This window comes from Equus asinus, chromosome 2 (genome assembly GCF_041296235.1).
Source record: "Equus asinus isolate D_3611 breed Donkey chromosome 2, EquAss-T2T_v2, whole genome shotgun sequence".
In the NCBI taxonomy this organism is placed as follows: Eukaryota; Metazoa; Chordata; class Mammalia; order Perissodactyla; family Equidae; genus Equus; species Equus asinus.
The window spans coordinates 81,274,952-81,289,278 of record NC_091791.1 but is presented as its reverse complement, the minus strand read 5'-3'; the positions used below and the strand labels follow the sequence as shown (position 1 = coordinate 81,289,278).

At 41.6% G+C, this 14,327-nt stretch overlaps 1 protein-coding gene across 4 annotated transcripts in view; it reads left to right on the top strand.

Annotated features, from left to right (window-relative positions):
• Positions 1-425: 425 nt before the first annotated feature.
• The window catches only part of MTR (5-methyltetrahydrofolate-homocysteine methyltransferase), a 101,617-nt gene continuing 87,715 nt past the window's right edge, over positions 426-14,327 (top strand). For 2 of the 4 annotated variants that reach the window (XR_006520028.2, XM_014846519.3), the window contains exons 1-3: positions 426-910; positions 9,240-9,454; positions 13,467-13,556. Coding sequence is in view for 3 of the 4 variants with exons in the window: in XM_014846519.3 (XP_014702005.1) it covers positions 877-910; positions 9,240-9,454; positions 13,467-13,556 (339 nt within the window). In the remaining variant the exon portion in view is untranslated. Of the gene's footprint in view, positions 911-2,045; positions 2,159-9,239; positions 9,455-13,466; positions 13,557-14,327 lie in introns of those variants that run through there. The other 2 variants (XM_044758557.2, XM_070492208.1) reach the window with 2 other exon arrangements.

The following is a 14,327-nucleotide window of genomic DNA, read 5'->3' as shown; positions in this document are numbered from 1 at the left end:
TGCTACAACCTTATAAAATAGTAATTATTACCACCATCATTTCCTGTTTTATAGCGTTTAGAATAGAGACTAAGAGGTTAAAGTGTCTTGTCCAGCGTCAGCCAATAGCAAAACATGACTAGAATGTGCTCTTCTGACTCAGGTTTCGGGCTCTTGACACCACGCAACATGATGAGGCCAGCGCCCACTTCGCACCACGACTTAAACCTGGAGAGGCCACCGGGACCGCACTTACGGATACCAGGCGTAGGGATGCGCAAAGCCTCCGCGGGAAACCTGGGCCACCGGACTACGTCTCCCAGAGATCCCTGGGGCGAAATCTCAGGCAATTGGTTGAGATCGATCAGTTTTTACAGCCGCGGGCTCGTAGAGACCAATCACAGGCCAGAGGAGGCGGGACCTCCCGCGCAGAGGCTAGATTGATCGCAGAAACTAAGAGCATTCTAAGTTGTCCGAAGACCTTAGGGGACTGAGAGCTCCACCTGGCGCGCCGTTAGCCACGTGGTCCTCGTCTTCGGGGCCGCTTCCGCGCTCTGTGGGCGACCTGGTCTCTGGTCATACGTGTCTGCCTGCCAGGCCTGCGCCGGGCACAGGCCAGGTGACCGGGAAGAAAGCACGTGCTTGAGCAGCTGGAGCAGCCTCGGGTCCGCCTGTCATCGCGGCGCCGCGCCCAGGCCCCGAGCGTGGCGCGCTGGTGCGGGGAGGCCCCGGGGCCCTCAGTGCCCGCCGCTTCCTGGGCCTCCGGGAGGGGCAAGAGGCCCTAGCCTTGTGTGTCAGGCTCGCCCGGCGCTGGCTGGCTTCGCTCTCGGCCGTCGCCTGTGGAGAGCGTATCTTCCCCGCCGCGTCCCCGGCCCGAGGAGGAGGAGACTCCGCGACATGTCACCCGCACTCCGAGACCTGACGCCATCCGGTAACGCTGCGCCCCGGGCTCCGCGGTTCCGTTGACTGGTGCTGTGGCCTCCTAGTCCCTGGGCTGACACTCCGTGCGGGCTGGACACGCCTGGCCATGTTTCCTCCCGGGCGGGCGGCCCCTTCGAACTTGCGCAGGAGCCCTGAGGTCCCGCCTGCACGCTTTCCTCCCCAGGCAAACGAACCTTCTACGCCCGCAAAGCCACCACCCCGTGCGACCGAAACACCCTCCTACGGTCGAAGTAGCTCAGCTTTGCAGTTTGATGGAGCATGTTCCTGCAGGACGGGTGGAAGTTTTGCATGATTTAGTGTTCTTATTCAAGAAGTATTAGGCGCCTGCTGTGCTCAGCCGAAGAAAGTTCAGGTGCTGAGAGAGAAATAAGGAAACCCAGAGAACTATTTATAACTACGTGGAACTTTTATTTTCCACTTCAGGGTTAGAACAGTAGTTCTGCAAACTCCTGTGTCCACAGAGTTCTTATGTTAAAATAGATGAGCAGATAGTAGGTGGAGATGAGGGGTAGGAATCTCAAGTGATTTTGATGTTGGTGGCTTTGCATGAGAAAAAACTAGCACAGGAACTGAATATAATTTTAGCTTTATGATGAGCTGTAGTTCTCTAAGGTCATCCTAGGTTATAATTTGTGGACAAATACACCCAGAAAAACATCTGAGGAGTGAGGTAGGAAATGGAGAAACAGAATCAGAAATAAGGAGCAGTAGGTGTGCTGTGACAGAATGAGGACGTTCAGCTCCAGGAGGAAGGTGAATACTAAATTCATAACTCAGAAGGAAATTGTTCAGAGGTGAACTAGTGACCCTCTTGATTTTCTGGTTCTGATAAATGGGACTGTTAGAGTTGTTCATGAACCTAGTGGAACTGTAACCAAGACGTTTTATCACTGTTGCTATAAACTGTGACCTGTCTCTCTCAAGGCGGTATCATATGGTTGTTTGAGTAATATCTCTTCCTCAAGACTTCTGGCTGTCTCCTCCCCATTTAATTAAAAACCGAAATATCTGATTTCCTTTTCATCAGAAAGTTCATCTGAAGAGTTAGAATACTTTGAATAGTGAGTGATCTTTTTACAGAAAATTGAAGGAAAATTGCTGAGTGTCTGGACCTAGTGCAGTCTCCTTGCCTGAAGGCTCAGCTCCACAGCTGAGCACCAAGGGACCCCGGTTTAAGCAAGTCTAGGGCCCGTGAAGGAGCTCTGAGCCAGGCCCTTGGGCCCAGAAAAGACTTCAGGTATATTTCTGCTTCTCTCTGTGTGGGCAACCTGTATGCTGGGATGAGAATCAGGTTTTAACTTCCGAAAAACCCTTAGTCACTCACTGTGTCCAGTCTTAGTGAAGCTTTTTAATGAAGTACTGGGGATTCCTGAATCTCAAGGTTGGATCTTAAGGCTAAATGTCCATGACATCAGACCATGGTTTTACCCCCTTAGGAAGGAGGCTGGTGGGGCAGTAAATACTTCTTGTGAGAAAACTTTTAACTAAAGATTGCTCGGTTTCATCCTTGCCTAGTATTATGCGTGTTATCTGGAATTCAGTTGATGAATGATTAATGAAAAAATAAGTAAGTGAACCAGTAAATTGATATTAGCCAGTTATATATCTCTTAATCCTTCTCTGTCTGATTAAAATCAAAGGGGAAATAATGTATTTCAAAAATGGAATAGTGCACAAGCAATAAAAGAGTGTAGCAAGTTGGTGTGAACTAGAAATAAGAGATTCAAAAGTGAATATTGAGAAGTATTTGCAAGGGACTTGTAGGGCAGCAGTAAAATGGTCTTTAATATAGTAAAAGTAGGAAACTGCTGAGAAAGTATTAGCATCATTTGTTTATAGTGCAGAAAATAAAAATTTCTTTTCCTTGCCCTGTGTGTTCCCCATTTAGCACAGTGGATCTGGGAGTCTTAAGTCAGTCAGACCTACATGGGATCATTATATCTCCAGAGGAGATGTGTTCCTGACACTGTAATTTATTACTTAAATCCACATGTTAGGGGCTTATTGCTTATGCCTTCATTTTGTCGTTCTTTAGAATAGTTCTTAAAGGTGGTACTATGCGATTTATCCCCCTGACATCTGATTGGTGCTTTAACCAGTTAATCCCACACTTTTTTATCCTCTGGAACACTTCTGTGAGTCAAAATATCATTAGCTAGAAACTAAAATGTTAATGGCAGAAAAAAATATCATCTGAATAAACAAAATATATTGGCAAGTCCTCTCAAACTGGGGAGAACACTGTGATCTCTTAGGCTCACTAGACAAGGACCTTCCTTGCACTCTCTTCTCTGGACTGCGTTGTCTGTATACAGATGGTCCCTGACTTAGGATTTTTTTGACTTCATCATGGTGCCCAAACAATATGCGTTCAATAGAAACTACTTTGAGTTTGAATTTTGATCTTTCCCTGGGCTGGCGTTATGTGGGATGATCCTCTCTCATGATGCTGGGCAGTGGTAGCCAGCTACAGCTCCCAGTCAGCCACGCGATCATGAGGGTTAACAACCGATACACTTACAGCCATTTTATACCCATACAACTGGTTTTTCACTTTTAGAAGCCAGTGAAAGATAATCCCCTACTGGAAAAGCTTGGGGAATACATAAGGATAAGAATAGTGATCACTTACACCAAGAAATCTGGGAGGAATACCCTTTAGTTTCTTTAAAAGAGAAATCTTACGTTATCCCCTAAAGGATAAATAAGCATGAGGATAATGTAGAAGCAATGGATTTTTAAGGACCTCGGTTGCAGAGTTGTTTTGTATTCAATCTTTGGAATTCCTATTCGTATTTATTTTATTATGTATTCCCTTTACCTCTATTTTCTATTCACAATTCTCTTGCTCCCATAGGCAGCCTGTTTCACATATTTCCATGTATTTGTACATGTCCTTGTAGACTCTAGTCTGTGTATTTGTGTATTTTTAATTTATATAAATAGTATCTTGGGAGTTAGCCATTTTTGACTTTTTTACTCAGTATTCTGTCCTTACACTACAGCAATACAGTGGTATGTCTGGTTACCACCATGTAGTATTCCACATGAGTATTCACCACATTTTACTTTGCCGTTTCCCAGGGTTATCTCCAACTTGCCACTCTTTCAGACATCCTCCTTTGTGTTCTATATGGATCTGTGTGAGACTTTGTCTGGGAAATATACCCACGTGCTTTATTTTACTGAGTCCTGCTAAGCTGCTCTTCAGAATGGCTGTATCTGTCTACATTCCTATGTACGTCTTTGAGGGTTCAGATTTTCTTTAGCGTTATCAGGTCCCCTAATTATTGCCCATCTTCTGGGTATAAATTGGTATCATCTTATTTTCTTTCACATCTCTGTGATAGCTAATGAGCTTGAGCATCTCTTCATATACTTGTTGATTGTTGAGAGGAGTTTTCCTCTCCCTCGACTTGCCTATTCATACCTTTTGCCCATTTTTCTATTTGATTTTTTTATTGATTTGTAGGAATAGATTTTAGTCCCTTTCAGTTTTAGACCTTGCAAAATCTTCCTCCAATCCATAATCTGTTCATTACTTTTGTCTATGGTGACTTTCGTTTGACAGAAATCCTTAGTTTTTGTGTAATCACATTCATCTTTTTTTCTTTTAACATATAGGCTGGGCTTTTTGAGTCTTAAGAAATTTTTCCTTATTCTAAATAATAAAGACATTCTATATTTTATAAAAATTTTCCTAATTTTATGATATGGTTTTGTAGTATATCATATTTGATGGACCAAGTTGCCTCTTTCCACTTTTTCAAAGTTAATTTAGCTTTTTCTGGGCTTTTAGTTATAGAATAAGTTTGTCAAGTTTCTTATAAGAAAATGAGATGTTTAGAGTTTAAAAAAAACCTTTGATCTCTTGCATATACGAGGACTCTTAAGATCTTAGAATTTGTATGTGTGGGGGTGGGGTTGTTTTATGGTAAATAGTGAACTGTCTTAAAGACTGAAAACAGTTTATATTTCTGGAGTGAAAAGTGAATACAGTAGAGGCCCCATGGAAAAGTGCTTAGACTTTTTATGAAAATCGGAGGAGTAGTGGAGGCACACCCCATTGTCAGATTTATAGTGAGTAGAGAAATGCCAAACCAACACTGATGAGGTAGATCATGGTGGGAGAAGGTACTGCATTTCTTATGTTGTTATGTTAATTTGTCCTTTCTTCTTCCTGTCCCCATTAAACATGTGTGTACTTGCTTATTGGAGGAGATAGAAGAACAAAGACAAGTAAATAATATAATATTGATTGACCATTTTGTTGATGCCAAAGGACATACTTCATTGTTTGTGGAAAAGATTGCATTTTTTCTAGAAGGTTTGAATACTTTTCAAAATTAAATTTCAAATGTGTGACCTAATTCCCCCACGTCCTCCCCTTGTGCTCCCACTGGTCTGTTGATTCGGTCACCCAGTTAAGCTCACATGATCTCATTTCAGGGTAGACTGCAGCTACATCCTTTTAAAAAGGAAGGAGTACAGGGGCCGGCCCCGTGGCCGAGTGGTTAAGTTTGCGTGCTGCTCTTCGGTGGCCCAGGGTTTTGCCAGTTCAAATCCTGGGCACAGACATGGCACTGCTCATCAAGCCATGCTGAGGTGGCATCCCACATGCCACAACTAGAAGGACCCACAACTAAAAATATACAACTATGTACTGGGGGGCTTTGGGGAGAAAAAAGGAAAAATAAAATCTTAAAAAAAAAGAAAGGAGTTCAGTTGGGCATATAGGTTAAAGTTTTTAATCTTCTCTCTTCCCATTCCCCATTTGAAACTATCTCCCTTTAATTATTTTCACTGAGCATTGTCATCTTTGCCAGACTGATGTTCATTTCCAGACCTGCAAACATGCCATTCCTGCCTCCTGCCCCAGCATGATTAGGGATGAGAGCCACAGGCTCACATGATGTTTTTTCATGTCCCACTGGACTTTGTAGTATATAGAACACAACCTTTAGAGTTTCAATCTTAGCTCCACTTCTTGTTAGCTATGTGATAATAATGACATAATAGGAGTAGTTAAACATTGATGGGGTGTTTATGTCAAGCACATATGTCTCATTTCATGACTTGTGTGATTTGAGAGACCCAGCTCTTAACATCTGAAATATGCTTTTAAATACATTATCTCATTTTATTTTCACAGTTGCTATGATAAAGGCAGAGCTGATATTTTCCCATTTTGCAGAAGCATGAAATCTTGTCCAAAACCCCATAGCAACTTATGAGAGCTGGGACTAAAACCTGGATTTTGTGGCTTTTGTTATCCTGTCACCATTAGCTTAATCATAATCAGATTCTGAGTGCTTCCCAGCTGACAGGACAGTCACATGATGGGGTGTCCAAATTAATGCCACACCTTAATTTGCTTTGTTGACTTTAGCTTGAAATGACTAGACCACTGCCGGATGCCTGCAGTCTTCCTATTATATGTTTCAGTAAGCCCTACCTTTTCTTCACATTTCCTAAAAAGTGATTTTTGTCCCTTTGGTACTTGAAGTACTACTGGTCAGATCATTGGATCTTGACTTTGTTCCTTTTTCAGGAAGTGTTTATCTCACCTGCAAGCTCAATAAACAGAATTAGCCAGTGAGTTGGCTTTGGAAAGGAATAGTACACCCTGAAAGAAACAATGCTCTTTGGGAAAGAAACCAGATATTGGCAAATTTGCCTTGCAGGTTACCAGAGCAGCCTTCCTGAAGCCTACGTGGAGTAATTCAGTCAAAATAGCTCTGTAGCCACCATTTAGCCCCTGATCCTGTATTGTGGACCTGAGACTCTGGACAGGCAGACAGGGCAGGGTTGTAAATTTGCACCCAATGCCAGCTTACAAATATTCATACATTACTGGTTTGGACTTCAAATGACCCCCTCTTCTTTCTCCTCTTCCCTCACTTTTTTGCCATCTCAATTAAGGCAATATCTATTGAACACTTAAGTGCCAGGTACTCTCCTTGGTGTTGCTACAGATAGAGATGAGTTGGTCTAGACTCGGTCTTTTTCTCCAAGGAGCTCAAAAAGCTTACAGCTAGCCCCATTTGACTTGAGCTTTGCTTCTCTCTCAGGGAGCACAGAAGGAAAGGTTGACAAGACAGGCTGGTGTCATTGTGATTTGTTTTAAGTAACTTGTATTAATTTTGGTGGGCAGTAGGGTATTGTTGAAGGTTTTAAGTAGGAGAAGCAACTGGTTTAAAATTGTTCTTTGGGAAGATTAATCTGGTATTGGGACATGGGATGGATTTGAAAACAAGGTGACTAGGTACAGTGGTGAGGTGGTGATCTCTACTTTTCTAGGACACTTGATTGTTTACAAAACATCGTCACATCTATGATCTCTTTTAACCCGTAAAACAACCTTTGTGGTGGGCAGAGCAGGTATTGTTACTCTTCGTTTTTTTGAATGCAGACTGAAGCTCGGAGAGGATTTGTGATGGCTGGAATGTGTAGTGAGGGCTTGAAGAAAGGATTGGCATTGGTGATGGAAGGTGGGACCAGTGCGAATGGCATTTTGGAGGCCAAATCTGTAGCCTTGAGATCTGAGTAGATGTTGGTTATCTGGGAGAATAAAGAGTCAGATAATAGCTAGATTTTCTGGTCAGATTTCTGGGAAGGGTGATACCAGTCACAGAAAGAGGGAGATCAGACAGGGAATGTAGCCGGTTTGGTTTTGAATATTAGGTTGAGGGGTAGGTGGCTATTCTAGGTGGTGATATCAGGTGGACAGTTCAATATCTGGGTCTAAGATTGGGGCCAAGTGTCTCTGATAATTAGAAGGTCATTGGTGACTTTAGAAAATAATTTCAGTAGAGTGGTGGGGGAGGATGCCACATTAAGAAGATAAGTTGAGGTATAACTGCTGGAGGTGGGAAGGGATAGATGGGATGAGCAATGGGAGGTGTTGGGATGGTGGTGATTAGGTGCTGTCTGGCCACACGCCCAGTTGGGTGAGCGGTGCAGGATAAGTTGCAGAGAGACCGAAGAAAAGACCCGGAGTTGGTGAAGGAGACGTATGGGTTTATTGGGAGTTACTTACAGGGAGGTCCAGTGGCAGCTGGCTGGACAGTAATGTGCACCTGCAACCTCGGGTGGGGAAGGGGTTTCTTATATAGGCGGGGCACATGAAGGCTATATGCTTGCCAAGGGGCTCTACTGGGTACAACCAGCATTCCCAGGAACAGTAGCTCATGTGGAGGGGCTCTCTGTCCCTTTAAGACACGATGTTCTGTAAGTGAGATACAGTAGGATCCAGGCTGTCTAGGCGCTAGATTGTGACAAATCCCAATAGCTGGGCGTCTTGCTCAGAAGGGAGCCAAGAGGACGCACGGTTGCAATGGGCTTGTGGGCTTTTGCAGAGCAAGCAAAGCCCAGGCCTTAAAGGTGTAGAGAGAAGGAAAATAGAGTGAGCCAAGCTGCAAGCAGATTGTTAGGTGGGGGGTGGTGAATTTGAAGAGTGCCCAACAGAAGGCTTCTTTGTATAGGATTAGGTGAAATCACCTGTAGAGTGAAAAGGGTGAGAAGGATTTGGTGCTAAAAGAGAGCCGAGGTTTGGGACAGCAGATATAGGAAGTGTGGAGGGTAACCCAGAAAAGGTGAGCCAAAGAAGAGGCTCAATATTATGGATTTTCATTGATTCTAATCAGAATTCGAATCTAGTTTTGTGACTTTCTAGTCGTTCTCGGAAACCAGAAAATAGGATTGGAAAGAGTAGGCATTGGTGGCTTTTCAGGGCTGGGAATTAGGAGAAGTCAAGGACCTGGGGAGAGTTGAGAAGTTCTAGGGTATTAGCTGGTTATTATTTCATAGATGGAACAGAGGTAAGTAAAACCCTGTGTGTTGGCTATTATTAGTTCTGGCAATAGGTGGGGGAGACAAAGTTAAGAATTTAAATGGCAGTTTGGAATTATTGGTGGTTTTTGATTATGCATGCTAAGTCTCCCTACTGAGGGAGCATGTGCACAGAATTAACAGAGAGCCCTGAAGACTTTCTTCTGTGGCCTGGCCTAGCCTTGGGTCACTTGGCTCTTTGCTGCCTGTTTTCCTCATCTCTGAAACAGGAATAACTACAGCCTACTTTAATCTTGGTTTGGTGCTTCACCAGTGATTTTGCTCCGTGTACAAGCTTTTATTGTATTAGGCATTATTATAACTCAAAACATTTTGGGGCAGCATTTTTCAGTGTTGTAGTTATGAGTATGTCTTTTATAAGACCCATTTACTCCTTATTGTGAATTGTTCTAAATTACTCTAGACTCCCTCTCCAGCCCTCTTTTTCCCCTTCAGTTTTTAAAGTCAAATTTTTAATTTCTTTACAGCAGGTATGAAGAAAACCCTGCAGGATGAAATTGAAGCTATTCTGCAGGAGAAGATTATGGTGCTAGATGGAGGGATGGGCACCATGATCCAGCGGCATAAGCTGAGTGAAGACGACTTTCGAGGTCAAGAATTTAAAGATCATGCCAGGCCACTGAAAGGCAACAATGACATTTTAAGTATTACTAAACCTGATGTCATTTACCAAATCCATAAGGTAAAGTCTCCCTAGGTTCTTACATTTTCATTCTGTCATTCTACAAGCCGTTTTGTGCACTGAGGGCAGACCGCTGCACGGAAAGAGTGATTTGTTCCAAAAGCAGGTGTTGGACACCAAATAAAAGTCGTGCACTGTGTTGAGCACTTAGGATAAGGAGGTGAGGAAGGTAGGTTTTCTGCTTTTGAGGCATTTATTCTCGAATGAAAAGCCATAAAATCATGGTCACATTAGGGTTTTCACATACACTGTCTTATTTAAGTCACTACAGTGGCCCTGATGAAGTAAAACTGAAAGGGAGTTATTATTCTCATTTTGTAGATCTGGAAACTGAGGATCACAGAGGTTAAACAACTTGCCTGACCTTAGAGAGATTTACTGACTTGAAATCCCATGTTCTTTCCTTCCATTTTTCTGTCTCCAGTAAAAATGGCAAGTCAACATAAAGAGATCAGAAGCAAGTAACTGGGTATTGCTAGACTTTAAAATTTAAAAATAAACATAGAATTAAATTGTTTTCTACGTTATCATAGGAATTTTATTGAATTATTACTAGAATAGATAATAAGGTGATTTAATCTCTTTTCCTGGTCTAGATTCAATTAGAAGGACAAAGCATATTTACCAGTAAGTGAGAAAGGTTTATCTTCTGGAGAAGTGCATTGTTATAGGTGTCTCAGGCTCTTCTTAAAAAAAAAATCACCTAAACAACTCACTCACTGATTGATTCATTGAGTGTGGAAGGGGTCATTCTATTGGGTGGTCAAGACTTTGGTCTAGATAAGATGCAGAGTGGCTTCATTGGAAAGAAAATAAGAATGCCTTTGCTTTGATCATAATGGGAATTGTAAGTACTGCAAGATTCAAAATTGGTCCTTGAACAGGTTTGGTTCTGCAGGAAGAATGGTAACTAAGTTTTTCCGCTAGGCCGTGAGAATACATAGTCAGATCCCATTGTAAAATCTCAGTATATTGTTGATTGGGAATGTTGTCATGGGTATGAATTGCTCGGTATGGTTACAAATATCAATTCTTATAATACAGTTGATGAACTCGTACGAAATACCATGCCATGTGGCTTTGTCATTATTGTTCACATGGGTTATCCTTATATAAGCTTCCTGAGGGTAGGAATTTATGCCTGTTTTTCACTCCGCATCCCCTGCCTAGACCAGTATCTCACACACGGTAAGAGCTCAGTGAATACTGTTGAAGGAATGAATCGCTGTCCTGTGTATTAGATAGGCATCTGGATACAACAACAAGGTTGCCATGATAGGTACATGAAGCAAAAATGGCTGTAAATACAATAAGATATACCTGGCTATGGCATTCCTGGGTGAATATTTACTGGCTGGAGTTGTTTGAATGTAGAAACCATGTCGTGTTCATGGACAAAGAAGGGAAAGAGACTGGGTTACTTTCACGCTTATTCCTAGTGGAGTCAGTGATGGTAGGTCAGATCCCCTGATGTTTAATTTTAATGGAATGTCCAAGTTATATTTGTAGTGAAAGTGCCTTGACAGTAAGCTTCTTTGATTGTAATCCGAGTGCCTGACATGAAGCTTTTGATTGCAGCGGCACCCATTTCAAAGACATCCATCTTGAATCAACACCCGCCAGCTCTATGACGCAGCTACTAGCTGAGCAACTAAAGAAGGAACCGGGCAGCTCCCACCCATGAACTTCCCCTTTCAGAAAGCCCTGGGTGACCCAGATAACTGACCGTTCGAGTGACTGCTTTTCCCTTCTCATACCCTAATTCCTGCTCTTATGTTTTAAATTCTCCAATAAAGCATGAACCCTCAAAACCTAGGCACCCCACCCTCGATCCCACTAAATGCAGAACCCTATGTTCACACTCGTGTACTTACCTTTCTGCATCCTCTGCCCACCTTGCTCTGTGGCCCCAGGCGCCCCATGCCTATATCCTCTAGGACTTGTAGGTAATAAACCTTGTTTTTTCAAAAGTCCCCTGATAGTGGTTTTTGAGGTTTGTCTTGCAATCCTAATAAACACAAGGTCCAGTCTAGCCACAACATTGGCTTAGGTGATGCTCCAACAAGTAGTGCAGCCCAGCTAAGTGCCTCAGGCTTTTCTAGCTGAACGCCTCATTATTGATAGGCTGAGACCCACAGGAAACAATATTTAAAACATCTGTTAACCTGTAGAAATGCTGTCGTTAATGCCCTCCTTTGATCTTGTCAGCTTTTTCTGGAGAAAACTGAGGAGCAGAGAAATTAAATAGCTTACTCCAGATCAGGCATTTTTTTAGTTGGTGAGAATAAGATTGGAATCAAGGGGTGTCATATCTGGAGCCCATGAGTGGGATATTGAGCCAGGAAAGAAGGTGGAGAGAGAGAGTGCAGAGCTAGAAGAAACACCTTTTAAACTTTATATTATGGAAATTTTCAACCCTATACAAAATTGGAGAAAATAATAACTGGGAATTTAGAAATATTTTTCCGTAATTATAAGGACAGTATGTGCTCATTGTTAAAGGAAAAAAAAAAGGTCTTGCTAGAAAAGCGTAAAGGAGAAAATAAAAACCACTTATAGTATCAATACCAAGACGTAACTACCATTCACACATTTTAATTTACATTTCAGTCTAGTTTTCTTTACTTGGATTTTTAAAATTAAATCAAGATTATATTACTTCATACGGGTTTATAATTTACATTTTTTACTTATATACCATGGGCATTAAATATTCTGAAAGAGGGTTTTAATGACTTCACAATAACCTGTTCTATGTATATATCGTCAGTTACTTAACTAATCTCCTTATTCTTAGGCATTAAGGTTGTTTTCAGTTTTTCTTGCCTTTTTGAAAAATTTTAATTTGTTCTTATAAAACAAAAGTTGTAGATAAGGATAGATTCCTTTTTGACCACTACTCCAAATTTCTATTTTTTTCTCCAGAGATAACTACTTATATTAGTTGGTGTTTATCTTTCCATATTATTTTGTAATTCATTTTTTATATATGTATACATGTGTATACATATATATATGTACATATATATCTGTAGAAATCTCATATTACTGTTTGTGTGTATGTAAGTTTTAAACTTAATGGTGTCATGCTTTATATATCAATTTTGTTTTTCTACTCCACAATATTTTTGGAGATCTTTCCTTGTCATTATATGCAGAGGTACACAATATTTTTTAGCTGCCACATAGCATGTAATAAAATGGATATATTATAGTTTATTTAGCTATTTCCCTATTGATGGATATTTGGGATGTTTGTGACTTATTGATATAAATGTGTAAATCTTGGTTTTCATTTCCCAGCTCTTCTGCAAACAGTGTTCATCAGCGTAGGAGGGGCTGGGTACTCACTGTTGGAAAATCACGGGGGTTGAGGGATTCCAGAGTGCTCCTCACGTTGAGGTTGAGGTGGTGTCCAAGGAGTGAGACGAGGAGGAAAGGTTTCAAACAGAGGGAACAGGAAGCCGGCCACCACGTTCCTCAAGATTCTAGTAAGGGTGCAGATCTGATTCAGTGGGACTAGGAGATGTGGATGGAAACAACTGTGGTCAGAACTGAGATCTCAGAGAGAGTACGGTTCACAGTGAGGATCAGATGCTGAGGATTAGAAGCAGGGAGAAGGTAAGGGAACAGAACTAATGTTTGTTGAGCGCCATCCTGTGCCAGACACTTGATGTGTTGTCTATATCATCAAATAGCCACCCTGTGAAGAAGGGTTATAATACTTTCAAATGAGGGAACTGAAACTCAGAGAGTTGAAGGAACTTGACTCAATTCACACAACTTAGTGTGTGAACTTTGTCTGAATTCAAGTTCTGCGTTCATTTATTTACACCACGTGCCTTTCTGTGAAATCCTTAGGACTTTTTGCATCCCTAGCCTCTAGTGCAATGCCTTACATCACTTAGTAAGTGGTCCAAAGGTGCTTGGTGGTGATGATGATGGAAGATATGTTTATGGTTGGGAGACAGGGATTCTAAACTGAGTATTGATGTGCTGTCTTTTGTTTCAGGACTACTTGCTGGCTGGGGCGGATATCATTGAAACAAATACTTTTAGCAGCACTAGTATTGCCCAAGCTGACTATGGGCTCGAATGCTTGGTAAGAATTCCGTTTTTCCTCCTATCTAAGATGTCCCTGAGCATTTGCCACATTGGTAGTTGCTAGTGAGAAAACAACCAGAAGCTGCAGAGTCAAGCTGACGCCTAGTTATCTATTGTTTGTGGTCAAATGGGGAAAATAGTTTGAATCTCTTCTGTTTATGAACACAGCAGCCCATTCATTTTCCAACTGGCTTCTTTTATGGACAAGTAATACTCAAGTAAAAATGATACTTATTATGCAGTGTCTGTTGATAAAGGTGTAATGATTGGCGATGTACAGTTTTGTGAGGATTTTTAAATATTGGGTGGCAGATTTGTTGTCCTTTTTTTTAAATTGTGGCAATATACATGTTACATAAAATTTACCATCCTAACCATTTTCAAGTGTGTAGTTTAGTGGCATTAAGTACATTCACATTATTGTGGTACCGTTACCACCGTTTATCCACAGAACTCGTTTCATCTTACAAAACTGAAACTCTGTACCCATTAAACAAAACTCTACATTCTCCTCTCCCCTCAGCCCCTGGCAACCACCATTCTACTTTCTTTCTCATGAATTTGGCTCCTCTAGGTACCTCATATAAGTGGAATCATACAGTGTTTGTCCTTTTGTGACTGCCTCATTTCACTTAGTTTAGTGTCCTCAAGGTTCACTCATGTTGTAGCATGTGTCACAATTTCGTTACATTTTAAGGCTGAATAATATTCCATTACATGTATATACCACATTTTGTTTATCCATTCATCCATTGATGGACATTTGGGT